General features: G+C 37.8%; 2 protein-coding genes and 1 long non-coding RNA gene across 4 annotated transcripts; 2 read left to right on the forward strand and 1 right to left on the reverse strand.

Moving 5' to 3' along the window:
• The first annotated feature begins 304 nt into the window (after positions 1-304).
• On the forward strand, positions 305-18,377 carry LOC111850793 (tensin-4). The gene is made up of 13 exons (XM_023825059.2): positions 305-734; positions 4,466-4,841; positions 5,828-6,164; positions 6,611-6,996; positions 7,339-7,425; positions 10,713-10,844; positions 11,425-11,523; positions 12,296-12,373; positions 12,670-12,735; positions 14,516-14,684; positions 15,475-15,543; positions 15,652-15,678; positions 16,546-18,377. The coding sequence occupies exons 2-13, from the start codon at positions 4,505-4,507 to the stop codon at positions 16,682-16,684; spliced, it is 1,926 nt and encodes a 641-aa protein (XP_023680827.2). The 5' UTR covers positions 305-734; positions 4,466-4,504; the 3' UTR covers positions 16,685-18,377.
• Positions 17,564-24,834, reverse strand: LOC140581311 (uncharacterized). The gene is made up of 2 exons (XR_011984374.1): positions 24,700-24,834; positions 17,564-23,410 (listed from the first exon to the last, which is right to left on the reverse strand). It is a non-coding gene; the product is annotated as an uncharacterized lncRNA (long non-coding RNA).
• Positions 23,376-26,938, forward strand: LOC111850800 (von Willebrand factor C domain-containing protein 2-like). 2 transcript variants are annotated; one of them, XM_023825076.2, is made up of 3 exons: positions 23,376-23,860; positions 24,746-24,875; positions 25,391-26,938. In XM_023825076.2, exons 1-3 carry the CDS (start codon positions 23,510-23,512, stop codon positions 25,600-25,602), a joined length of 693 nt encoding a protein of 230 aa, XP_023680844.2. In that variant the 5' UTR covers positions 23,376-23,509; the 3' UTR covers positions 25,603-26,938. The 2 variants fall into 2 exon arrangements, with proteins under 2 accessions (XP_023680844.2, XP_072559637.1); XM_072703536.1 differs by having other exon boundaries at positions 23,376-23,791.
• Positions 26,939-27,090: the final 152 nt, after the last annotated feature.

Consider the following 27,090-nt stretch of genomic DNA (forward strand, 5'->3'; position numbering starts at 1 on the left):
ACCAGTAATCTATACGTTTCTAGCTCGTAAATTTAGGCTAAACTCCTGTGACTAGCTATTTAACTAGTGTGTTCAGCTAACCAATAAAGTTAGCTAGCAACCTATCAAAATGTCTAAATGTTTAGCTAAATAAAAGATCGAAAACTGGTACGAACAATTAAGATGACAAGATGGAAAATGGTTGTTGATATTATGTTCAGTTAATGTACAGACAGCAAAGTTTCTTTGTAGATACAGAAATGCACACAGTAAACTGGGTGACCGCCAAAATGTCACATAAAATTATCAAAGTTAACATCGATGGATGATCGTCTCCGTTCGTATGAACGCGCTGTTTGTATGTACGGAGTCCGAGAATATTTATACTTTTGTTACGTTTATGCGCAAATCAAAGATACATTTTTGCAAGAAATAAAACGAAAAAATATGTCCTCGGGAAAAGAACACATTTTTTCTATTTCTCCAACACCTCTTGGCTGGGTGGGCCAGCCCCGCCCACTGGCCCACCCTGGCCCCCCCGTGAAGCCGGGCCCGGCTCTTACTCATTTCATCAGCAGCTACACCCAGGAATGTGCCTGTAGAGCTATAGCGGCCCTTTGACTGGCTGGCAGTGGGATAGGTAGGCTATGTGCTTCTGTAAAAGACTTACATGTTAGTTAAACTTGTGCATGCACACGGAAAACATCAAAGCTTTCATTATTACAGAAGCAGACTTCTGATTCAGGCAACACAAGGTAAGGAACTGAACTAATTATAATAACAATGAATAAATAGATAGAAATATATGAATTGAAAACCTTTATATTGTAGATATTTTGAATGTTAGTTTCAATGGAACTATCAATGTTAAAAAAAGTACCGTAGAATGTTAACAGACCAAGGCTTTCATTTGGCACTTCATGATACACATGCAGTTCCCCGGTTAAGAACGTCTGATAACTTGTACTAAGGAACGGACCGCCATGAAGTGTGTTATATTAAAACAATGAGCGCACGGACGTATTTGTGACGCTCGTGAAAACATTGCGCGACTTCAGTGGTTCGTCAGTTCGAAGTAAAGTAATAATAGTAATGATTATTATTATCATTATTCCGACTTACCTTCGACCTAAAGGCAGAAACTTTGTTCCCTGGGAACTACCTGTACATCAGGTATCAAATTTTGAATGTATACCGGTTTCATACAACCTGGTAATTTAAACTGCCCGATATTAATAATGGAGAAAATAACCAGAATAAATTATTTTAAACGATTTTATTAGTGTTTTATAAATGTTTATAAACAAACTAGTATCACCTGAAATAAGATCCAAAGCAAAGAACGTATAAAACACACGATGGAAACAAATTTGTTGCTATAGGCTCGCATTACAATTCTGATATTCCATTTACGCGTTATGGATCTTTTCCATTTAATACATCAGCACCGTTAAGGTTAAGAAGTCAGCTAAGGTAATTTCCGATCTTAAATATGTTATTTTTGCAACTAGAGCTGGCAGAACTATTACAGTTTTTCTCGATTGCTTTCGGACATTTTTACAACTATAAAAGTATTTCTCGTTTATGCGTATTGCATAGCATCATGGTTAAGATGCAAAAGGCCATAACTCACCCAAAACAATTATGTCTCAAAAGCAGATAATTCTATCAATGAATTAGTACGTGCCACTAAAATGAAAAGTACCCTCAAAGTGTATTTTCATCAATGTACGCAGCAGACTCATTTAAGTGTCTGAGTGATGCTGACAGCGGTGTACTTGATTACTTATTACAATAAAAGGGCTCTAGGAAGAGTTAAAATACATTCAAAAGACACATTGTCAAAATGTCCAGAGTTCCACAATTCTGAAAAATAGTTATTTTGCACTTCCTCACTGTTACTGACTGATCATTCCTCTAAGACCAGGAATCATTCTTGTAGCCCTACATTGAACCCTTTCCAAAGGAGCAATGTCCTTTTAAAGGTATGGTGACCAACCCTGCACACAATATTCTAGGTGGGGTCTTACCAAGGAATTATATAATCGTAGCATCACCTCTCTTGACTTAAACTCCACACACCTAGAGATGTAATTCAACATCCTACTGGCCTTTTTAATTGCTTCTCCACACTGACGAGAGTGGGACATGGAAGCATCAACATACACACCGAGGTCTTTCTCATAATTTGGACTGATACAAATATGGCTGCAACATATGCAAAATACACCAAACCTCTTGTTTCAGTTCAGAGTGAAGCAAAACTATACGTATACCAAAATACCATATCATTGGACAGCAGAAATTTCAACTGATGGAAATATATACTAATATTTCAGATATGGGATACTTAGCTAATAGTGTTGATACAAAAACTAGAAATAGATGACTGGACAGAGTTCTGAATTAAAACAGAGTGAACATACTCACAAATAAAACATAGTCAATTTCAGTCAGGGGAATCATTAACTCTCTAAACAAAAAAGTGACCACTGTAGCTTTGGCATATATGTAAACAATATGGTTTACTGTTTGGCAGGATGAACAGATTGGGCAGTGCCAGAAACTGTAATGTGGTCTATGCATGGTAAAAAAATGTACTATGTGCATGCATAGTACATGGGGGGTACAATTCAGGTGGTGTGAATCAGGTAGTAACACATACCCTCGCATGGCCCCTACACCCAACCCCTATGACGAAAATTACATCACCACAAAATTCTTACCCTCCTCTCGGGTGATGTGTGGGCGGAACCAGAACTGTGATTTATCCATCACAGATTTTATGGAGGGCTGGTTTCTTTGCAGTTGGACTGAAAAAAGATATCAAAGGGTATTTTCATCAATGTACGCAGCAGACTCATTTAAGTGTCTGAGTGATGCTGACAGCGGTGTACTTGATTACTTATTACAATAAAAGGGCTCTATGAAGAGTTAAAATACATTCAAAAGACACATTGTCAAAATGTCCAGAGTTCCACAATTCTGAAAAATAGTTATTTTGCACTTCCTCACTGTTACTGACTCATCATTTTTCTTTAGCAAACTGGTACTGATGTCAAAGACACCAGTTTCAATATTGCAAGGCTCTACATTTTACTATGTAAAATGCATTAGTAACTTGCATGCAGATGTACAAGTTTCACAGCACCGCTTAACACAAAAACCACAAAATGGCAATAAAATCATGTATTGTGGGGGTCAAAAACACAAAAATGCCGTATCACTGGAATTTATAGCATATATTCTTGAATCAGTCTGAACTGTTCTACATGTGGTGGCTTACAATGACTTACATATATAGTTTTGGGTGTAATATTATTTCAATGAGAAATTCCATAATCCATTTTGACAACAAGCAACTTAACATTATGCCAAATGATAACAATTGCACATAACCATTTGCATAAATATACTGAAATATTTGGAAATTAGTGTGAAACAATGACAAGTGATATTCTGCTGTGCAGAAGTGACATTATCGTGTGGGGATTATAACTTGTAGTTTTGCAAATTCTAATAGCCACTTTAGAAATGTATCAAAGCAGTTGATAAAAACTGTAGCAGGCCTACCATTGTCATAGCAATGTTCCTTGGATCTATGACTCAACAGGAACCACACCTTGTTAGACAAAAGCAAGGACGACACTTATGGATTATATTTAATGCATTTGATTATGTCACCAGTATGAGTCACTTCTTAGGACAATGCTTAGGACAAGCTTAAACTAATGTTTGTGTGAGATAAACCCACAAAAGTTTGCACACTTTAAAGCTTTTTAGGTTTAATCAAGTTTAACATTAAATATCAGAGTAATGCAGAGCATAAACAAAATGTTTATAGGAAGTTTGCATATGAAGAAGACTAGAGATTTAGTAAATATACTAAAATAATACTACATAAATCAGAGAAGACAAATATGAAAAGGAAAATGATGTGGCCTTTGTGTTACAGTGTCTCCTCTTGTAAAATAAATAAATAAGCAGGAACAACATTACTAGGTACATAGTGATATATTCAGGGGCAAATGAACACCTTTAAAGAATGTGAACCTAGTTAACTATAGAATTTACTGGAGGAACACACACACACACACACAAATATATCCTTTGTGAAATGCATTAACAAGATGATCAAGTAGCACGAGAAATAAGAAATTGTGACAGTCAAACATAATAATACTGGATATATGAATAACACTTTCTATGAATGTCATGTCTATAAGAATCTATGAACACATTTATAACATGTTATAATGCATTCCTAAAGCGTTCTAAACATGGCTCAAAATATTAAAAAGACACAATCCGTTTTAGCCATGTTTATCATATATTATGAATGCTTTATGAAGCTCTCATCTATAACGCAATATAGACGACAGCTTTAAGTGTTATCAACACATATTAAATGTGCATATAAATGAAATATGTATATAAATGTAATATCTTTTATAATATGACATTAACATATGTATTTTTTTTTCAGATTTATACAACTGCTGCTATAATATCGTTATAGCTTGATATGGCAAACAGAGATTCTTTTGCATGCATGACTCCCATATCAAAACACACATCACAAGCGATCCCAACAGCACATGTGCAAAGTTTCAGACAGCGTCTTCACCTTCCTGCAAAGAACAATGACTTGTCAGCCTACCCACTTTCCCATGCATTATCTACTGAACCCTGGGCTAGAAGTCAGAGGCAGACTGACTGCAGGGAGACGGATCCGATCTCCCCCACTCTTGATATATCTCTGGAGAATCTAAATCAGCTGATTCTAGAGCTGGACCCTACATTCGAACCGATCTGTGGTCCTTCAGCGATCAGAGGGAGTCCTGACAGCAGCCCCTGTACAGGTAGGCCTGCGTACAGCCTGAAAACAAGCACACGTTTGATCCTTTCTGAATGATGTGTCTCATCAGGCTAATCAAGTTTTATAAGGTATTTAAAGACATAATGTTAAGACTAAATACTGTAGTTTTTCTCAGTTGATTTTGACACATTTCATGAAACATACATAACACTGCATTGACTATAACGGCATTTCTTAAAACAGTTCATACATGTAGCACAACAATATGGTTTAGTTGCAAAAGGCCATAATTCATGACAGCCAGAATGCCTATGAGTCGTGAGAATGTTAAGTATGTTTCAGGAAATTTGCCAAAGCAATCAAGAGAAACGGTAATATAAAAATATGAATATAGCTATATAATTTTAAGATGGCGATTTATTAGTAATTTCATAGATATATGAATTTTGTACTGCAACCTTGTTCCTGTTTTGGATAGCTGGTCCAAATAATGGGCTGGAACCTAAGGTGTCGTGAGTCTGTACAGATTCATTGCCAGTAACAGACAGATTATGCAAATGGATTAGTAGAAGCCTCCCATATCTAGGAATAGTGGGCCACAAATACAGCAATTCCAAAACAGGCTGAAACTTATCTTGGAGAATGTTATTTGATTTGGATGGTTTAAATTGGCGTATTCATCATAAGACTGTAAGCTGGGTGTTACTCAAAACAGGCATGTGCTTGATCGGAATTTCCTTTGCTTCCAGGCTCATATATTCACTGCATTTAACTACACACCCTTGTATTACAGTCATGGTGATTGTTGTGAAGATTTGTTTTAGGAGCTGTGAAGGCTTCTCAGGTTCTCATGGAAAAAATAAGAATCCATATATAACTATCAATTTTTATTTTTTAACAAATGTGCTTATCTTTAAAAGTGCTTTATAAATAAAGTTGACATTGACATCAAAATGTAACAGTAATGATTGTAGTGTGATCCCTTTACTTCATGTTCCAATTTGTCACTGCCTGTCTCCTGATCCACAGCTATAGACACATCACCTGAGGAAGACCTTCCTGTCCAGGATAAGTGGTGTTCTTCTCAGACACAAAACATCTCACCTTCAGTCTCCGCACACTCTAGTAGTGTGCCCATTCCTCTGTCCTCAGGAACAAGCTGCTCCCCCAATTCTTCCTTGATTTTCTCTGGCTCACATCCTTTATCACAGCATCTCCTATCCAGCAGAAGTAAGGTTCCCCTATCTGCCTCTTGGGAAGCGTCATCTCCTTCCGGTTCCCTGCATTTGCTGAGCCGCTGTCGTGGCAGTGGCTCTTCATTGCTCTCCTGTTCTCCCAAGTCAGACACCAGCTATATTCTTGGCAGGTTTGTCCTCCTGTTTACTTTACACTCAGGCTTAAAACCGGCTTCCCATTCTTTTTTAATATAACTAAGTCCTTAAGTTATGCTTCTGACTCTAAAGTTTCTATCTGTTAAATATGGAATATATAAAACGTTGTATTATACACAATTATGCATAAGTGAAAATAGAAATATTAGTAAGCAGCCCCATAGAGATTAGTGATTTCATTCATTCTTTTGTTTGAATTGGCCTATATGGAGCCAAAGAAACTATTGATAAGCCTGATATATTCAGTCAGAGTCCCAGATGAAACTGTTAAATATCGAAAAAAAAGCCTTATTGAAGACAGTCTTGAAATCCTATATTTATATAAATTTCATTTATTGTTACCGTTTTATTTTAAGTATTTTGTTGCTTCTGGTTCTATTTTAGTTGTCATTCAATAAAAAAAAACTTTCTTTCTATCCAGCTGCCATTCTCTGCTCAGCGATGATGCTGATTTCCCAGATTGCAGTACTTTTGATTCCCCAATACTTTACAATGATGTCATCAGCTCCTGCCCTCAATCACCAAGGCGAACCAAACCATCCTTCTCTGAACACAAACTTGACAAGTCTGCACAGATTCTGCACACAACACCTCATCACAGTCACAGAGTAATCTGCACCTCCAACCCAAACAGTTGCTCATCTTCTGTGGCTGGATCTGTGTCAGACATCCCTGTGGTTCTGATTAATGGAGCCCCTGAGACTAAGGATGAAGCCAGACATCCTCAGAAGGAGCACCCAGTCTGCATCCTGGAAAGCCAGAATTTGGAGAAAATATCTTCGGATGGTTCCACCCTGTCTCCACATGGTAACAGCACTATACAGATTTCTGGTACTCAAAACTGATAATTCCTGTACTGTCGAACTTAAAATACTTTTTTGGGCTTCCAGTTTAATAAATATTTATATATTTGAACAATTAGAGCCCTTTACTTCTGGGATCCCTTAACTATTTTCTTTTGCATCATCATATACAAACAGTATATTAACAACCCTGTAAGTTACATTAGTTATAGGTTAACCGTAATTCAATTCATAGAGCCCTTTAATTGTAATAAGTAATCAAGTACACCGCTGTCCCCATCACTCAGGCACTTAAATGAGTCTGCTGCGTACATTGATGAAAATACCCTTTGATATCTTTTTTCAGTCCAACTGCAAAGAAACCAGCCCTCCATAAAATCTATGATGGATAAATCACAGTTCTGGTTCCGCCCACACATCACCCGAGAGGAGGGTAAGAATTTTGTGGTGATGTAATTTTCGTCATAGGGGTTGGGTGTAGGGGCCATGCGAGGGTATGTGTTACTACCTGATTCACACCACCTGAATTGTATCCCCCATGTAGTATGCATGCACATAGTACATTTTTTTTTACCATGCATAGACCACATTACAGTTTCTGGCACTGCCCAATCTGTTCATCCTGCCAAACAGTAAACCATATTGTTTACATATATGCCAAAGCTACAGTGGTCACTTTTTTGTTTAGAGAGTTAATGATTCCCCTGACTGAAATTGACTATGTATTATTTGTGAGTATGTTCACTCTATGTTTAAATTCAGAACTCTGTCCAGTCATCTATTTCTAGTTTTTGTATCAACACTATTAGCTAAGTATCCCATATCTGAAATATTAGTATATATTTCCATCAGTTGAAATTTCTGCTGTCCAATGATATGGTATTTTGGTATACGTATAGTTTTGCTTCACTCTGAACTGAAACAAGAGGTTTGGTGTATTTTGCATATGTTGCAGCCATATTTGTATCAGTCCAAATTATGAGAAAGATCTCGGTGTGTATGTTGATGCTTCCATGTCCCACTCTCGTCAGTGTGGAGAAGCAATTAAAAAGGCCAGTAGGATGTTGGGTTACATCTCTAGATGTGTGGAGTTTAAGTCAGGAGAGGTGATGCTACGATTATATAATTCCTTGGTAAGACCCCACCTAGAATATTGTGTGCAGGGTTGGTCACCATACCTTTAAAAGGACATTGCTCCTTTGGAAAGGGTTCAACGTAGGGCTACAAGAATGATTCCTGGTCATAGAGGAATGTCTTATGAGGAGAGGTTAGCTGAGCTGAATCTGTTCATCCTCGAGCAAAGGAGACTAACGGGGGACATGATCCAGGTATATAAGTTCTAACAGGTCTGGATGCTGTTCAGCCAAATGGCTACTTCAATATTAGCTTAAATACTAGAACTCGAGGCCATGGGTGGAAATTAATGGGAGAACGTTTTAAAATGGATTTGAGAAAGCACTTCTTTACACAGCATGTAGTTAGAGTATGGAATAGTCTCCCTGTTAGTGTAGTGCAAGCTAAAACCCTGGGTTCCTCTAAATCAGAGCTAGACAAGATTTTAACAACTCTGAGCTATTAGTTAAGTTCTCCCCAAATGAGCTTGATGGGACGAATTTGTATGAAACACTCTGTTACTACAGAATCTTCTCACAGATTCCGAGTAACAGGTAACTCTGATGATCATCTGGAATTTATAGAATCACGGTAACATTCAGAAGTAGAGTTCTCTTTCATTCCTCCCAACTGCCAGGGGCGGTATGATATTTCATACTAACACGAGTCATGAGGAAGTACTCACCAAAGCCTAATGAACTGCATATTCCACCATCTGCGGCGCAACCACTTTTACCTTGTATTACGTAGCACAGTGAGCACCAAGTAACTTCAGCATAGTTGTCCGCTATGTAGACACCTCTGAGTGCAGCTCAGGACATAGGAACACTCATCAACACCAACTGCCAAGGGCCGGCCACTAACATTCTAAGCCTTAAAGATGACCTTGATGATCCAGCAGAAGAACCACTGCTTAGAGATGGCAGCTTCCACATTGTTACCCCTGAAACACACAAATAACTGGTTGAACAGGGAACAAATGGTTTTTCGTGGACCTTCTCCTGGAATGGTGGACAATAGTAAGCCAATAGGACTATGGGTAGATTAGAATACTGCAATGACAGAACCTTAGTACTGAATATCGACCACTCACAACTATACAGTGCTCTGGTGAATGGAGCCCTAGCATTCAGAATAGTGTGGTGAACTTAGCTGTCAGAAACCTTTAAAACGGGGCTGGGCCCATCAGCGTCCAAGTCCAAAGTTGCAGATGACCTGGGTTGGGATACCAAATTTGGCTGTCCAGCTGAGACAGTGGATGTTGTCTGGACGGCTAGCTGGCAAGAAGACGAAGCAATGGAAATCAGGGTCTCAACAGGCACCTTGGCTCAATTAGCAGGAGGCTGTGCAGGACAACGGGAGCATGTGACAGAGCCTGAGATTTGGCCAGGCATGGGCCAGAGTGTCTAAGTCCTTCCAACTGTCCGGTTCTGCCTTCAGTGACGACTGAGACCTGGTGCTGCCCTGATGGTTTATGTTGTAGACAACAGAAATCTGAGAAAAGTACTTTAGAGTGAAGAAGACTCAGGAACCCTGTACCCTATACTCCTGAAACACCCCCCACAGAACACCCTTGAATCAAATCAAAGTTTAGTAAATGCACAACAGTAAAGCATTCAACAGCATAAGCAGACAATGAGATGAGTGCCAATTAAGCTACACTATATGGAAAAAGTATTAGGAAATGTTCATAGTGTACTTTTATCAATCAAAAGCCAGGTCATTCCATTAATGTGCAAGTTATCAGTGATGCCGGCATGACATTGACATTATCATTTGTTTGTTCTGAGCTTCATGTACCACTTCAGTATCTCCCATCTGGTCTGGTACCTCACTGGATAACAGTGCATCCCCTATTAGATGCTATACGAATGTTGAAATATGAGAGTGAGGATGTGGGTTTGCTCCCAGTTGTTGCAGTTACGTTGGCTCAGGGCACAGCAGGTCATCGCATTCTCTCTGTTTTCAGATCTGACCATTTTTTTCAGGGAGTATTGTAAAGCTAATGGAATTCACCGCAGTGGTGGTGTGTTGACAAAACAAGATTTAACTTTATTATCATTGCACAAAGTACAAGTACAATGTACTCTGACAATGAAATGCAGTTTGGCATCTGATCTGAATGTGCAAACAGCTGTACTATACATACATAGATACAAACATACATACTGCCAAGAGTAGGAGCACAAGACAATCTGGCAACTGGCTGCTAGCAAAACAAGACTTAAAAACACTGGGTAAGAGGTAATCAACGAGGAACAGGTATGGGCACTTGGCCAGTTAGGCTGATCAGTAGTTGCAGTCAGTTGATTTCTTGTAGTGAAAGATATGCCCAAAACACAGGAACAAGGAACTGTGGGCAGGAACACAACTAGAGGAAGCAGAAAAAGGAGAAATCCTGACTTATACTAATGTTTTTAAAGGGAAATAAATAGAAACTTAGAAGTTGAAAAGTCTGTACCTAAATATCCAATACAATTAAGCAAGTTTTAAACACACATCACAGTAAAATGGTTCTGTTAGAATATCCTTCTGTATTGCATTTCATTGTACCATATATAACATTTATATTATTGACATTGATATTTGGTTTGTCTGATTTTAAAGCGGATTTCCTCCTGCAAGATCAGGAACCGGGCTCCTTTGTAATACGGAACAGTACCTCTTTTCAAGGTTCCTTTGGACTCGCCTTGAAAGTTCATGAGAAATATTCAAACCTCCAATCTACCTGCCAGTTGGGTAAGACCTCCCGTGGACATTTTTAAATTGTAACTGCTAAGTAACCAAGGTAATCACGCATGCAGATACAAAACTATATACTTATTAGAAATTGATTTCATAATGAGAAAGCTACTGCTTATCCAGTGCAGGGTCATGAAGTGGTCTGACGCCTATGCCAGGCAGAGTAGGGAGCCAGGAGAAGATGCTGGTCCATCATGGGCAGATACATGTGCACATTCACACAATCACACATTATGGGCAACCATCACCATAGCGACCACCTTAACTACCCTAGCAAAACCTTAGCAACTACCTAACAACACCATATCAAAACCCTAGCACCCACATTATATACTTAGCAACACCTTAGCGACCACCTAGAAATACTTTCATGACCACCTTCAGTAACACATCACATCAACTTAGTATTTTTGGCTATTTTCTGTGAATTGAACAGTTGGTTAGCTGTGAGACACCACATCAACAACCTGCAGCACCTGCTTGTTGCTGTGCAATAATCACACTTGCATTTTCTTCCGGAAATGCACTTTTCTAGCTAAAGATATTGATTTATTAATAACTGCTTGTTTTATTAAAGGTGACGGCATCCATAGTACATCTCTAGTGAGACATTACCTTATTGAATCATCTGCTAAAGGTGTTTGTATTAAGGGGTCCACTGAAGAGCCATATTTTGGTAAGTTCTCATTAGGTCTTTCACTGGGTTTGGAGAGGAATGACAGTAGAAGAAAATATCCTGGGTGGAGTCATTCAGTGTGTACAACCCCAATTCCAAAAAAGTTGGGACTTTGGGTTTTTCAACATCTATATTTGGTGACAATATCATCAAATTATATATAAATTATATTGTACAAAATTGCATAATTTTCTTCAGATTATTTACAGTCTAAATTAAGATGTTACTGAAGAGTAAAAAAAGCTGGTAATTATAAATGATATTAAATTAAAATGAATTTACTTGTAAAGATGTAATTTTAAATGTATTTATCATTTTCATTAGAAATTACAATCTAAATTGATGGCATGTAAAGGTCAGGCAGGCTACATGTATGATGAAACTGTAAAATGCAGAAGCATATCACAGTGCAAACAATGAGACAGAGTGGTATTACACATTCTACCCCACTCCTCACTGCACTGTGATAAGGGAAAAAGAGATTTGTTATTTTAATGTTGGAGGGGTGAGCCTGGCATCTCTCCCAGGAATCACAGGGCACTAGGCAGAGGACATTCTACATGGGATGCCAGTCCATTGCAAGAAACAGCTGGAGTACTTAGTTAAATCAAATTCTATTTTGTTTGGTGTTGGTTCTAAGCAAACATTCATTCCTGTAATCTACACCTTGTGTTGTCCTTGTATAAACAACAAAAAAAACACATTTGTTTAATTTATTTGTGTTTCAACAAATAGCATCACACTAGAGCCAACTCTCTCCGCTCTACTGCAGGTAGCCTGTCTGTTCTGATCTACCAGCATGTTATTACTCCTTATGCACTGCCCTGCAGACTGCGCATCCCCACACAAGGTATAAATGAAACAAACAAATACTTTTTAAATTATACATTAAGATCAGAAAATTTAAAAAAACAAATACAAACAATGCATTTATTTGTCATTTTAAAACGGAACTATTTATGTTAATCTTTAATTGTGGGATAAAATATTACAATGTCATGAAAAATGTGTGGAAGCTAGTTTTAATTTTTTTTTTTAATTATTGGTAAAATGAATAGCCATGACTTACTTAATCATAAGAGTAAAATTGAGCATTTAGCTTGTCATTTCCAGAGTACAACTTGTAACATCTGAATCTTGTTACAGATTTCAGGACCAGAGAGAATAATAACAGCAAGGAAAAATCAGGAACAGGGTCATCAAAACAGTCTGGTGAGTAATCACACAAATTAGTCTTTTACACAGGTGAAAGTAATAGTCAAAAACATGACTCAAGCCCAACATTTACAAAGAACAAGAACAACACTGGTAAAATGGGGATGGGTGATATTGTAATTATTATTATTGTAGTAGTTGTTGCTGTAATAGTAGCAGTAATAGTAGTAGTAGTTGTTGTTAGTACAACAACAACAATAATAATAATAATGCATTTTCTTTAAGGGCACCTTTCAAAACACTCAAGGTCACCTAATCAAAAATAAAACATAGTATAGCAGAAAAGGGTGGCACAGTGGTGCAGTGGTTAGCCTTGTCCCATCATAGCAAGAAGGTCCTGGGTTTGGTCCCTGGGTCACCCAGGGTGCCTTTTTGTGTGGAGTTTACATGTTTCTGTGTGGAGGTTGCATGTTTCTGTGTGGAGGTTGCATGTTTCTGTGTGGAGGTTGCATGTTTCTGTGTGGAGGTTGCATGTTTCTGTGTGGAGTTTGCATGTTTCTGTGTGGAGGTTGCATGTTTCTGTGTGGAGGTTGCATGTTTCTGTGTGGAGCATTATTAATACCAACATCTCATGTCATGCACATGTGCATGCAATTCATACATCACTAGTCAGCAAGATTAAGATCAGGCTTCCTTACAGGGGCGCTGTAAAGGGGGGGTAAACGATGACGATTCTCGGGGCCCATGACTGAGAGGGGGCCCAGAGAAGCCCCCAATAAAATTGTGGTGCTGGTAGTCTCAGCTGTGTTGGGGGCCCTGTCAAGATTCTTTTCATGGGGCCCAAAATCCTTAGCAGCACCCCTGCTTCCTTACCTTGAATTCGTAATGGACATTATAATGCAGGGAGTCTAAGTTTCGCTAAAACATTTTTACACTTAGCAAGATTTGCAATTTTAATTATTTTTACTCTTCAATATTATCTAGTATATGTTTAAAAAACAGTTTAAACTTTACCTCCACTACTTTTGCATGAGCAAAAGAAATACCAAAGAAATACCACAGCTGGTTTGGCATTTTTCTGGTAAGGGTACTCAATGAAAAAGGAAAAGTACCATACCAAAAGTATGGTACTTGGTGCAGTGGAAAAGTGCACTAAGTAGGAGTGCAGTGGAAGAGCAAAGGGACAGGGAGGGAGAGCAGGAATAGATGAAGTCACAGATATTACTAGGTTACAATAAGGTTACAAAAGGATTTAAAATTAAGTAAAGGGATTTGGAACCTGATCCTGTAGGGGATGGGGAGTCAATGAAGTTGAATGCGTATTGGAATGATGCGATTGCTAGATTTAATTTGAGTGATGATACGGGCAGCAGAGTTTTGAATGACTTCTAGTCTGTTGAGAAGATTTTTAGGACTGCCAGCTAGAATGGCATTGCAGTAGTCAATCCGGGAGGTAGTCAGATAACTTACGAGCTCCTGATTGTGTTTGATTGAGAGGGCATGATGAATCCAGGCAATGATACATAAATGGAAAAAAGGAGTTTGACAGATATTACTAATGTGACAACTAAAGGAGAATCTACTTTTGAGGTGATTTAGAGACAGAGAAACCATCAATGAGAATACTGAAACTGTGTGCGGATTTGGAACCAGTAAGATTATGTCATTTTTGTTGCCGTTAAGTTTGAAGAAAATTTTTGGAAAACCAAATGTTAAATATTTATATGAATTAGTTGCAGAAAATGACAATCATATGCTGTTCATTCCAGAACCTTGCAGTAATAAATGACATGGCATGATGACATTTCCATTTTCACACTTTTTATATTGTTTTCAGCATATAATTTCCTGTACCTGAGAACGGTGGGCACAGAGATGCTGACAGGACCCTGTGCCCTCCAGAAAGCAGTATCTGCCATTTTTCAGCAAGAAAACATACCTACACCAACAATCGTCAATCTGATGGTGTCACCTAAAGGCATCACCCTAACGGACATTCAGAGGAAGTAAGAAAGCTGAAGGAATTGAAATCAATGGCCTGAACATAAAGCTACTGACATAATACCCAGACAATAATTAGTCAAACAATCAAACAATAAATAAACAAATAAATTAATGAATGAAATGAATGAATACACATATGCATCTGAATTTATGAATGAATTTTTAGCAGCCATTAATGTTATCGGGGCATGGCACAGTGCCTGCGGGAAAAAGACAATGATCCACTTATGGCTCCAAGAAACGGCATTCATTAACAAAACAATAATAGATTCTAACACAAACACACTGCATTCACCTACACAACTACATACAATGACAGACTGGAGAACAGAGCAGGAGCAGGTACTTAAATACACATTAGGCTAACAAGACAACGCAGGACCAGTGAGAACAATCATGAGGCACAGGGAAACAGGAAAATGGTGGATCTAATTAACTTAATAATGGTACTAAGACACTAACAGGGAAAGTAGGAAACAGATTTTAACACTAGGAATATAATAAGAAATGTAATACATAACCACAAAAGGCACAAAGCAAAAACCAAAGCAGAACACAAACCGCAAAATAGGGAAAACAAAATGAATAGAAAAGAAACACTGGGGAACAAAGATCTAATTGCTCTAACATTTCATACAGATTGTTCTCCAAAGTCAAATTTAGGAAAAATCTGCAAGGAAACTTTTGTCACAAAGCGTTTGCAAATTGTTACTGTAAATTCAGCTTACTTTACATAGTGAATGCACCATATTCTGTCAAGATATTTATTAACAAATAAAATTTTCCAAATAGGGTCTTCTTTAGACAATATTACCCTGGCCATCTACTGAGTTATTGTGGGGAAGATCCTGACAACAGAACGTAAGATCAAACATATCTTGTTGATACTTTTATAAAACATGCTTGTCTTGCCTCTGTCGCCATTGCTTTATTATTTATAACATTTTTTTTCACAACTTTTCTCTACAGTTGGCCAAAGGACTGCAAATCAGCAATGTAAGTTATTTTCTTATTTTTCTGCTTCCAGTGTAAATCTTTATCTCAAATTGTAATATCTTACTTTCATCATTAAAAAGGCCTCATATGAGTGACTATCAGTGACACCCTAATCAATAATTTTAAATATCCAAAATCCCTTATTTATATAAGTATTCAGACCCTTTATTATCAATGCCAATTTAGCTCAGTTCTTATTTCATTTGCTCATGTCTCTAGAACTTCTGTAATCCACCTATGGTAATTTCCCTTGGCATGATAGACACATCTGTTCTTTAAAGACTCCCAATTCACTGTACAGGGTGGAATATAAGACAAATCCTTGAAGAAAATCTGATCCACACAACCTTGGACTAGGGCTGGGATCTACTTTTCTCAATGCCCATGACCTGAAGCACACAGCCACACCAATGCTGGAGTGGCTGCAGAACAAGTTTTTGAATGTGTTTTAGTGGTTCAGACAAAGCCTAGAAAAACTGTAAACAGGGCAGAACATTGTAGTTTGCAAGCGTTTCCCCTCCAGTCTAGCAGAAAGGATACGCAAGGGAAAATCGAAGAAAATACCCAAGCATAGACATACAGAGCTGACATGCTTCTAAGCCAGGTTATACAAATACTGACTGAAGGCACTGCATATTTATGTAAATGGGGGATTTTACTTTTTAAGGTATCAGAAAAAATTGATTTCACTTTGTCATTATGGGGTAATTATGTGTCTGTTCAAAAATCTTAGAATTAAGTTCGGAAAAAGGTCTACACAACAATGTTTAGAAAAAGTGAATCCTTTTGGAAGGCACTGTACTTTGTAATAACAATCTTGTTGACGTATTACAAGACATGCGACCTTAAGAATCTCTCTTTTTTCAGAATGTTTGGCTTTGTATCGAAAGGCAACGAGTCAAATGCTGAGAACATGTGTCATATATTTGCTCCATGTGACCCCCTGCAATCTTCAAGCTCAGCTGTTGAGTTGATACGGGGCATCATCACTTCTGGTATCAAGTAACATCATTCTAACATGATATAGCAAAAATGGAAATCAGGCTAAATCTGCATGCTAAGTTATTTTTGATGCGATATCCAGGATTAGATGATATTACACAAATGATAAAAATGAAAAAATATTAATCATATTTAGTTGGACTGCCTTTAGTTTTCATTACGATTTGCTTGTGTCAATGAGCTTATGCAGCATCTCAACATTTATTTTTTTCTATATTTGCATTAATTTTATGCCAATATCGTGTATAAAGTTGAACCACTCCATAAAGTCTTCTCCAGAATATCCCAAATTATTTCAATGGGGTCAAGGTGAGGACTCTGTGGTGGCCACTTTGTGTGTTAAAATGATTCCTCATGCTTCCTGAACCACTCTTTCACAATTTGAGCCTGATGAGTATTGGCATTGTCATCCTGGAATGTGCTCGTGCCGCCAGGGAAGAGAAAATACATCGATGGGATAACCTGCTCCTTCAGGTACTCAGCTGACTTCATTTTATTGCTGCATAATGTTGCTGAGCCTAGATCAGGCCAACAGAAGCAACTCCATATTGTAACACTGCCTCCAGAGGCTTGTACTTCATGTTGCATTATGCATGAAGGGTCCTTCCCTTCATGTGATTCCCTTCCCTTTCCTGGAAGTCTTTTTTCCAATTAGCCTCACAAAAAAGTGTTTTTCTTGTGGTCACACAGCTGTTTAGTCCCAATCTTGGAAGTTTTCATTGTGCATGGAAGTGCTCTTTCTTTCACTATTACTGTACATGTAGCCATGAGTTCTACTGCTGTTTTTTTAAACGATTTGACTTTACTAAGAGTTTTAGTGATCTCCAGTCATAATCATTCTTATCAAGGAATCTTTTTTTTAGACCACATTTTTTCCGCAAAGTTGACGGTTCATCACCATCGTTTCAGGATTTTAAAAGGGTTGGATAGTTCTTAACCCATTTACAATATTTTAACCAATCTCCTTAGTTGTTTTCTTTGCTTGATGCAGGCTGATAATTTGCCCCTTCTTAAATGTACATGGGACCATGGGATACGTTTTCAGACATGGTTGTTTAATAAATGAGAAGTTACACACTGGGCCAGTTGAAGTTAAAGGAACTATTGCCAACTGAAACCTATTATTTACTGCAATAATAATGCAATCATAAAATATTTGCTTATATAAAAATTCAAATGGTGACCTTTTTTTTGATGAGGCAGTGTACAACATGTAATATGAGATGTAGATAAAAAAAATTGTGATGTTAAAATATTAAACAAAAATATTTTAAACAACAACACAAAACCAATTTTTAAATGATTCTGCATGGGATTCTGATTGTTCAATCACATAAATCACAATGGGTTTCAGTGTTCTGGTGTAATGTGTCTTCATAAAGGTATAATGTATCCTTTTGATAGTCCAAAGGCTCAGAATGTAGCATGAACCTTACATTGAATCTTTATGTGGGGATTTATCTCTGTGTTCATCTAAGTTCAGATTAGTCAATCTAGTTTCCCTGCTCAGAAAATAACTGCTGAAAATTTCTTTATTTGTTGTTTATTTGTCTTTTTAGCAGTGGCAGCTGGTGAAAAATATTCTAGGCTCACGACTGTATTGTTTTCAGTGTGTGTGGGTCACATCAAGTAATATGTGTTCTCTTTATATCATTTTTATCTATTTTGCTTTTATATAAAGTTATTTTTCATTACCATATGCAGTGTACAGAATATGCTTGCCAAAAGATGGTGGCCCAAGGCGACTGTGCAATGCTATTGCAGCCCTCCTAGGTCACCCCTAGTGGTCTGGCACCCCCAGCAAATGTCCAGGGCTCTTAATGGGGGCGATTTATTTATGGCCCTTTAGGCATCCGATTTGAGGACACTGATTGGCTGATTTTATGTTGCTATGTGCATTTCTTGTATCAGTAATGGACCTTTTTCACATTCCCTGTTTCCAGAAGGTGGGACTTCAGCAAAGCACTGTACCCATACTTCCAATTCATCATTTAACTATGGCCATATCATCATGGTGCTGTTACTGTAGTGTACCTGTTTGCTCCACTTTTAAATAAAGCCAACCCTATATGGATTTTCAGGATTTTCTCTAGAATATAGAATTGCGGAATGCCTGGGTGAGGTTGATAAAGAGGGACAAAGGTCCTCTCTTATTATAGATGCAGAGTCTGTTTCTGCCTTGCTCTGGTTGTAAATACACTTGGTTGATCGTCTCAATTGAGTTATGATGTTGGATATCTGAATTCGCCAAAACAGAGCTGACAGACAGTCTTGGGATCTTTTCAACCAGTTTTCTTCAGTGGGTGGAGGAAACATCAGGGTTAGTATGAACAGGTTGTGATGTTTTCTTATTGTGGGAGTTGCCTGTTGACAGGGGAGAATAATCCTGTTAATCATTTCTCTCCATAAGTGAACCTTAGTGGTCCCAGGTTCCAAAGGTTCCAGGAGATGCACAGCAAAGGGTGTCGCAACTCTCCTAACACCTTTCTGCATATATAAGGCTAGGTCTGGCAATAAAAATGAACAAACACACCCCGAATAGTCACATCATGAATACATCATGAATAGTCACAGCTTTTCTAATGTTATAAATAGAGAACATGTAAGTATGGTCAGCATTTGGCATTTGTCTTCTTCATGATAGTGGGTGAAAATATCCACAGCTGCTATTAGATTATATACCCAATTTAAGTTGAATGAAAATGATTCAATTGGCTTAATCATGCATAAGAAAATTTAGTGGGATTAATTCAACTATATTCTATTCTCAGAACACAAGGTGAACGTATACATTTAAAATGAATTTTTCATTTAAAAAACTAATTCTAGTTGTGTGGAACCACTGTACGATTTAACTGAGTTCATTCAAATTATTATGCATAAAAACTAATACTGTATATTTACATATTATCAAAACTAAGTAATACCAACAAGGAAGCTGAATCATTTTTAAGTGTATAATATACAATATGTTTTTAAATATTATTTTCATTAACTTTAGTTAATCAAAATTTCTCATCTAAGCTACTATTTTTCCCTACTTGCTGTTAAAACACTCAAACCCCGTTATTCGTTTGAGTTGCCTTTGCCGATGTGCCATATGCATTCTTCTTTATCAGATTTAATATTTTTCAGAATTTGACTTTACAAGGCGTTGGATGGAGAATTGCCCAATAGTGCCATGACTGTCAGAGGTCAACAAAGTCTTTAGTGATTTATTTGCTCCTTTTATTACAACAATTGGCATATCAGCTGCAGGCTGATTAGCTGAATCTAACTTTGGGACTGTACAGGCAGGCAGTGCTCTCATTCCAGCATAGGCCACCAGCATCCCAGGTGCCTCCACTCAGCCTTGCCTTCCTATCCAAAACTATGGGTTTGAGCTTTCAGAACGTGCCTGTTTTATCAGGACAGGAACAAGTGCATGTTAAATCCATAGAGGTCTCATTCAACATGGCCCAATGGACTGAAGCTGCAACTTAGGTGTAGAGTTCATGCCAAAAATGGCATTGTTTGAGAATGATGACAGTAACATCTACATGTTTCCATGAGGCATGCCATGTTCTTGGACTTACAGTACCAGTCAAAAATCTGGATATACCTACCCATAGAAATGTTTATTTGTAATATTCTCTACATCAAAGTCATAAAATAACATATATGGATTATGTACTGACTAAAAAGTATTAAATAAAAGAATGTTGGGGGAGGGGGGGCAGCTCTGTGGGTTGGGATTCAGAATGTTTCTGGATCGAATCCCTGGGTCGGCAGGCTGATGCCCTTGAGTAAGGCCCTTAACCCCAGCTGATCCAGACCGGCTGACGCTACTGTCTCCTCTATGCCAGTTTCATGAAGTGGTCTCCTGAGATGCTTTTCCAGCTGTCCTGAAGGAGATCCCACATATATGTTAAGCACTCATTGGCTTTTGTTTGTTGTTCTCCACGACGCTCCATGGCTGGGTTGCTCTCCATATGGAGTAATCTTTGATCCCTTGGAAGTCAAATGCCCCAACATTCAGAACTAGGCACACTGTTACTCACTGAAAATGTCAAGCAATGTGTTGCAGATTCAGAGGTAGCACAAACACTACTGGTAAGTTCAAGGACAGATCCTCTTGACTGGCATGGTATGGTGTGATTTTGTTGTGTGTGCTCAGGAGGACACACTAGTCGAGCGAATTTACAAAAATCTTGAAGTGATGTGTACAGACAGAGTGGATAATTTTTTCTTTTTTATACTGAAGTGTGAAGTGAAGCAATAAGTTATCAACTTTCAATATAGTATATCAAAAGCTTTGTTGTTCTCAATTGATCGCAACAGCTCAAATACCCTCAACTTCATTTGTTTACTGCCACAGGCACATATATGCATCCACAATGTGTGTGTTCTTTCTACCAGTCCAGCCTGTTTAGAGATGTTTTGGTATATGTTTTTTTGTACATTTTTACAAATCTGTACAAAACTTGAACTGATATTTATTGTTCATTTTTTTTCTACATTAAGTTTTCTGTTTGTTAATATGTTATTAATAAGATGGATTTATTATTCGTTGCCAAATGTCACCAGACCTTTACCTCCCCCTCCAACAAATGATTTTTTTTGGTGTGATACTTTCTTGCTCAGTGGATAATTTTGAATTTTTGGACCGTAGAGGGGAAACCCCACGACGACACAGCGGAGACGACACAGGCAAACTCCACACACATGGAGCCACGGTGGAGACTCAAACCCTGAGCCCAGAGGTGTGAGGCAACAGTGCTAACCACTGTGCCACCTCTGATAATTCCATATGTGTTATTTTATAGTTCTGATATATTTATAGTTATTGTAAAATGTAGATAATAGTACAAAGAAACCTTTCTATAGGAAGGTGTGTCCAAACTTTTCACTAGTACTGTAGACAAAGATGAGAGTGTTTAGGCTAGGCATCATGCCTTGACAAGACCATTCTGATAGCTCACAAGTAGGCATGCCTCAGTAAACAGCCAATTTATGCTCCCAGAAACTGACATGGGGATGACATTGGTGAACAACTTATGCACCTTTCCCTGACAGATGCAGCATTACTCATGTACCCTAAGCCTGGTAACAGGCTGTGTGTGTTTCACTTTGTGTGCAGAGATTTGGTGCACTTTGACAGCAAAACTGGCCAGTGGGTCCTACATTTTACGAGGAAGCTCTAACAGGAAGCCCTTACCCAGCATAATGGCCATGTCAGGGGTAAGAACAGGAATGATTCCTTACTGTCTGAATAGCTCTCCGTCACTAATAAACCCGGTATACAATGCAGACACAAAGTTATGGCACCAAAAGGCGGAATATCTATCAAGGCCTTGAAGGTGCAGTGGAAAAGACCTCTGTAATAGCAGATGATGGTGTTTGGCAGCGGAGCTCTTTGCAGTCCAGGATAACCTGGGCGTCCTCTGGCAGGTGGGTTTATATTCTCTCTCTGGGCTTCCAAATGCTCACCGAATGCAAGAGAAAATAGGGATAGTTGGCCCAGGATGATATGACAGAGTAGTGTGATGAAAGCGATGAGCCAGATCTCTCTGATTGAGGCCTGAAGTAATATGTATTATTAATACGAGGAATATATATCAATTGCAGGTAGCATCTTAGTCTGTTTTCTAGTTGGTCCTGTCTCCCTGGTCACTTTGGAGCTCGTGATCTGGGTCATTGGAAATTTAGCAGGTTCATTCAGTTCCCCTCAGGTGGTTGTAGGTGGCAAACATGCAAAGAAAACAGACCTTTATTAAGATACATAAGATGAATAGAATTAAAGATGTTCTCCCTCTTAGTCTAGTTAGAATAGTTACTTACTTACTTAATTTCTTACTAAGTTCATCCTCAGTTGCACTTCGCTGGTTATAGAGCTACTCTATATATCTCTTGAGTTATATTTACCATCAACCTAGACTGCTGGTTTTCAGGACAGTGGCAAAGTTATTAAAGCATTTATGACATTGGTGGATGCTAGTGGTGGTTGGTAGCAATGAGCTGGTGTGGCAGCAGCCATCCAGAAAAATCAGCAATAGAAAATACATTCACTTGCCAGTTTATTAGGAACACTAGACTAAAACTAATGCAGTCTAATACAATAGTCCTGCATTAAATTTTCATAAATGTGATAATATTCAATATTGCTTTAAACTAATTTAGAGAGCGGTTAATTCGACTGTGTGTTTGTTTTGGAGGCTGTATACACTACATGTACATGCTGTGAACAGGCTATCTATATTTGGGTTATAGAAAAAGGTAATAGTTTCTGATAATGAAAAAGCCATTCCAGAATTTAAAGGCAGATAATTTCAGACCTTTAGTAAGGTCTGCAATTTCATATGTTAAAATAACTTAAAACATAAAAATTAATTGGCATAAATTAACATATCATAGCATAAATCATGCATAAGGGGTGCTGTTGCAATTGTGGTTAATTTATTTATAGATTTTTTGTAACATTTCGTTTCAAGCTCCTAATCTGACAAAATCAGATTTCTTTTGAAAGAGGTAAACGTGAAAGCCGAAAATTTCCTTGCATCCCTTTCAGTGTCATTTGTTGTGCCGCTGTGCCAGTGTCCTTCAGAGAGATATTGAGTATTTTACGTAACCTTTAGTTTGACCTGGTGGAAAACAAATTTTGTCTTGCCTGACATTCTTGCAAATAGTAATTTTATTCAGTACGTTACCTTCATGCAATTCAGATTTCTGACGGAGTCCTTTTTATCCTTCGCTGGAAGAAAGAAAAAATGCTCAGCTGGTCGCCGTTGCATGTAGTCATTATATAAATGCAATAAGCGTCAGATAGACTGATCGTGGGACTGAAGCGACGATGAGCCCTTACGCATTACGCTCCCTTTTCGTATTCGCCTCTCTGACTCTAAGCGTGGCAGCAGAATACTCCAAGAGCGAAATCGACTACGATTTTGGCGACTACCGGGGAAAGTGGTGCCTGGATGACCACGGCTTTGTCTACAGTATAGGAGAAGTCTATTTCCCCGGTCACACTGCCTGCCCCTGCACTTGCACCGAAGATGGTCCCATCTGCATAAAACCTAGTTGTCCGCGGATTCATCCCAAATGCACGCGTATTACCTACAAGTCGTGCTGTCCGGTATGTGAAGCTATTAGCCGAGTCTGTATCCATAAGGGAAAAACCTACAGAGTCCTTGAGGAATTCATGGTAAGATACAAAGTGAAACGTATTTTAATTTCGAATAACTTGAAAAAATAGTACATACAGTAAAAGGATATTGGAACTGGAGTTGAATTACTAATCTTTTCGATACTTTGAATATTTGAATGTATTTTATCTAATTAGAAAAAAAAAACTTGAAAACTTGTCACATCTGTTTGACCCCTCCCCACCTCATTGTCCCCAAAAGTGTCGCCGGAGCCGTCAACTGTAACTTTCTCAACTTTATACATATATATGTAATATGTGTTGGAAATTTTTCTAAATGATAATTCTTGTTTCATTACTGTTTTTGTTTCAATATTGTCTTATTAAACAGTAACCTTAATTATTGGGCTAAGCGGTGTGTTATGATTGATTGAAATGATTAGAAAAATCGTGATAGTTTTTTACATTAATCTTAATCAAGTTCTAACAAATAGGAGCCGAAATGTGTAAAAAGTACATCGTAGGATCAAATATGTTAGCTTAATGCTAGAATAATATTGTAATATTTGATCTCTGGTAATAATATCATGGTGCAACATTACCTTGCTAACTTAATTTACAAAAATATTTATAATTATACTACAGTTAGTTCCAACCAAGAAATCTCATTAGACGAGACGTTTTGCGAGTGCGGCCACTGCAAATATTTTTTAAACATTTTAAAACAGAATTGTCTACAGCACATCCCTTTGACTTAAGGTTCACATACCAGTATAATTGGAAACTGTGCAATTGCATATTGTTTTATAAATAGTAGCGGTACGTCATTACATTCTGCTCATTGGAACAGCATGTGCCAGCTATATATAAACAAACAAACAAAATAGATAAATAAATACCATATTGCTTCTCTACCCACGGTGTTGTGTTGCCTGTTTTGTCCAGTTGTCCCCATGTGAGAGGTGCCGATGCGGAGCTAATAGGGAGGTGTATTGCACTGTGGCCGAGTGTCCTGGTCTGCATTGTGTCAACCCCATATACGAGCCCCACCAGTGCTGTCCTGTGTGCAAAAACGGCAAGTACTCCTCTCTTCAAAGGTTTACAGGCACACAATTATTTCATCGACCTTTAAACATATTGAATTGCACTCACACATATTATTTGCTGAGCACACGTGACATAAAAATGACAAATATTATCTGCAGTGGTGCACTCTGATACTAACGATAATGCAGATGTCTCAGTAATAAGAAGCAAGCATGAGCACAAAGGCAGATATGTATCAGTCATACAAACAAACTCGCATCTCTTTGCCGTCGTCTAGGGGTTGGCTGTAGGGGTGTAGGTAGCCCACAATATGTAAATAGACTTTATTTATCCCTCCAGTAAATAGAACTTAAGTTTAAATTATTGTCTCACGATTTCAAACTCTCACTTACTCCCTTGTATCTATAGATATATTAAATGAATCAATAGATGTATTTAAATATATAAGGAGTACCATGAGATACTTATAAATCATATAGTGAAACATTTACCCAGAAACGCATACAAAGTACTGTGTGAAAATGACTCTTTTCCCCATTACAGGACCAAACTGCTTCGTTGGAAACATAGTGATCCCAGCCGGGGTGAGGGTGGAGATAGACGAACGGAATGTATGTTTCTGCTCGTACAAGGAAGGCACGTGGGAGACACATCACCAGGCTACCTGTGAGGTTCAGGAGACCAAAAATGAACGAGATGAAACCTTCGAGCAGATGGATCGGCAGCTCATACCCAAGCTGGAGACCATCCCATGAGGCAGACAAGGGCTGGCAGAATGTAGATTCCTCAAGTGCACCTACATCCCTGCCACATCAGTATGAGTGGAATAAAACAAGCTACTTTAGTTTTCTATTTCTACACCCCCTTATATGGTTTAGAAAAATACTAACCCCCCTGTGCATAACTGCAGTTTTTGCTGCCCCGGACACACATGTTCCAGTTTCCCCATCTCTTCCAACTCCTTATATCTATGATTAGAACAGATAGGAACACAGCAGGGTCTGGCTGAGTTACTGTAAGTCCTTCTGTTCTGTCCAGAAGCTTAGTAAAACATGAGGGTTTTGCTCTTGGAAAATATCTCAGCCTCCTCATTTATATGGATAAATATACAGAGAAAATATTAGCTTCATCCTTTTTTTTTTTACTGATGACATAATATCCATAAAGTATATTTCAGTTTCAGTCTGCCGTATTGTGTATTTTTCACTCTTTTCTGGTTCAAATCCGATTTCCTTGTTGTTGTATTCTTACCTCCACCGTATTCTTATCCACAAAATTCCTAACAATATCCGGAAATATCATTAATTAAAAAGGAAGCACGAAATGATATTTTTAAAGAAAAAAAATCTGACATTGTAATGTTATAAATGCCTTTGCTGCCTATGCAATACTACTGGCTGTGAAATATCTTGCAACAGTGAGATGTTAAATATGTATATTTTCTATGGCATACATGTATATGTCACCATGTTGCTGCCCTGGACAAGCATTATGAAATTTGGACTGATAAATACATTTGTAGGTGTTTGTCTGTGCAATGAATGTATATGCTAATGTTTAAATTACTTGCATGTGCATCATTCATTTTTGTGAGATAGATGACACAACATGCAATGTGTTTCTAAATGGTTTGTTGAGTGCAAGATTAACCTGACCTGAATCTAGTCTTTCCAGTTTGGATTGCGGTCTACCAACTTATTAATTATTTTAAATGTTAATGGTTTAAAGTTTAAATTTATTACATCTGTATTTGGAATGTTACTATACTGCATTTATAGTAGAGGTCATACAATGATGTAAAACAATTATTGCTAGTTGAAAAAAATGCTGTTTCATTTGCAAATATGTTAGCAGGGTAACTTTGAATCTAATACACCATTATACTTATGAGGCTTGCTTTGTTTTCATCATTAACATTGTTTTCCAAACAATACAATATCTCATCATTTAAATTACAGAATCAATGCAAAATACATAGTTTGTCACTGGTGTTTACATAATGAGGCATGTATTTTGTCAGTTTGTTCATTTTCAATTTATAGTTCAAGTATGATACTCTTAATAAAGACAATAGTTCATCAAAAATAAGAATCATCTTGTCATAACTGCACTATAATACCAGTGACACACCATGTAACAGCAGTGACAGAATTTTATTTCATTTTATTTTACAAAATAGAAAAACAAACAGATAAAACATTAACAAATTCTAATGTCCATATTAATTAGCTTTTTCTTTTTCT

The sequence above is a fragment of the Paramormyrops kingsleyae genome, chromosome 20, assembly GCF_048594095.1.
Source record: "Paramormyrops kingsleyae isolate MSU_618 chromosome 20, PKINGS_0.4, whole genome shotgun sequence".
Classification (NCBI taxonomy): domain Eukaryota; kingdom Metazoa; phylum Chordata; class Actinopteri; order Osteoglossiformes; family Mormyridae; genus Paramormyrops; species Paramormyrops kingsleyae.

What these genes read in the sequence shown, in the direction of transcription:
- LOC111850793 (XM_023825059.2), top strand. Translation starts at nt 4,505, where the DNA reads ATGGCAAACAGAGATTCTTTTGCATGCATGACTCCCATATCAAAACAC. An exon ending in CCAATCTACCTGCCAGTTGG is followed by an intron (nt 10,845 to 11,424) that starts GTAAGACCTCCC and finishes GTTTTATTAAAG; the next exon opens with GTGACGGCATCCATAGTACA. An exon ending in CACTGAAGAGCCATATTTTG is followed by an intron (nt 11,524 to 12,295) that starts GTAAGTTCTCAT and finishes GCTCTACTGCAG; the next exon opens with GTAGCCTGTCTGTTCTGATC.
- LOC111850800 (XM_023825076.2), top strand. Translation starts at nt 23,510, where the DNA reads ATGAGCCCTTACGCATTACGCTCCCTTTTCGTATTCGCCTCTCTGACT. An exon ending in GAGTCCTTGAGGAATTCATG is followed by an intron (nt 23,861 to 24,745) that starts GTAAGATACAAA and finishes TGTTTTGTCCAG; the next exon opens with TTGTCCCCATGTGAGAGGTG. An exon ending in CTGTCCTGTGTGCAAAAACG is followed by an intron (nt 24,876 to 25,390) that starts GCAAGTACTCCT and finishes TCCCCATTACAG; the next exon opens with GACCAAACTGCTTCGTTGGA.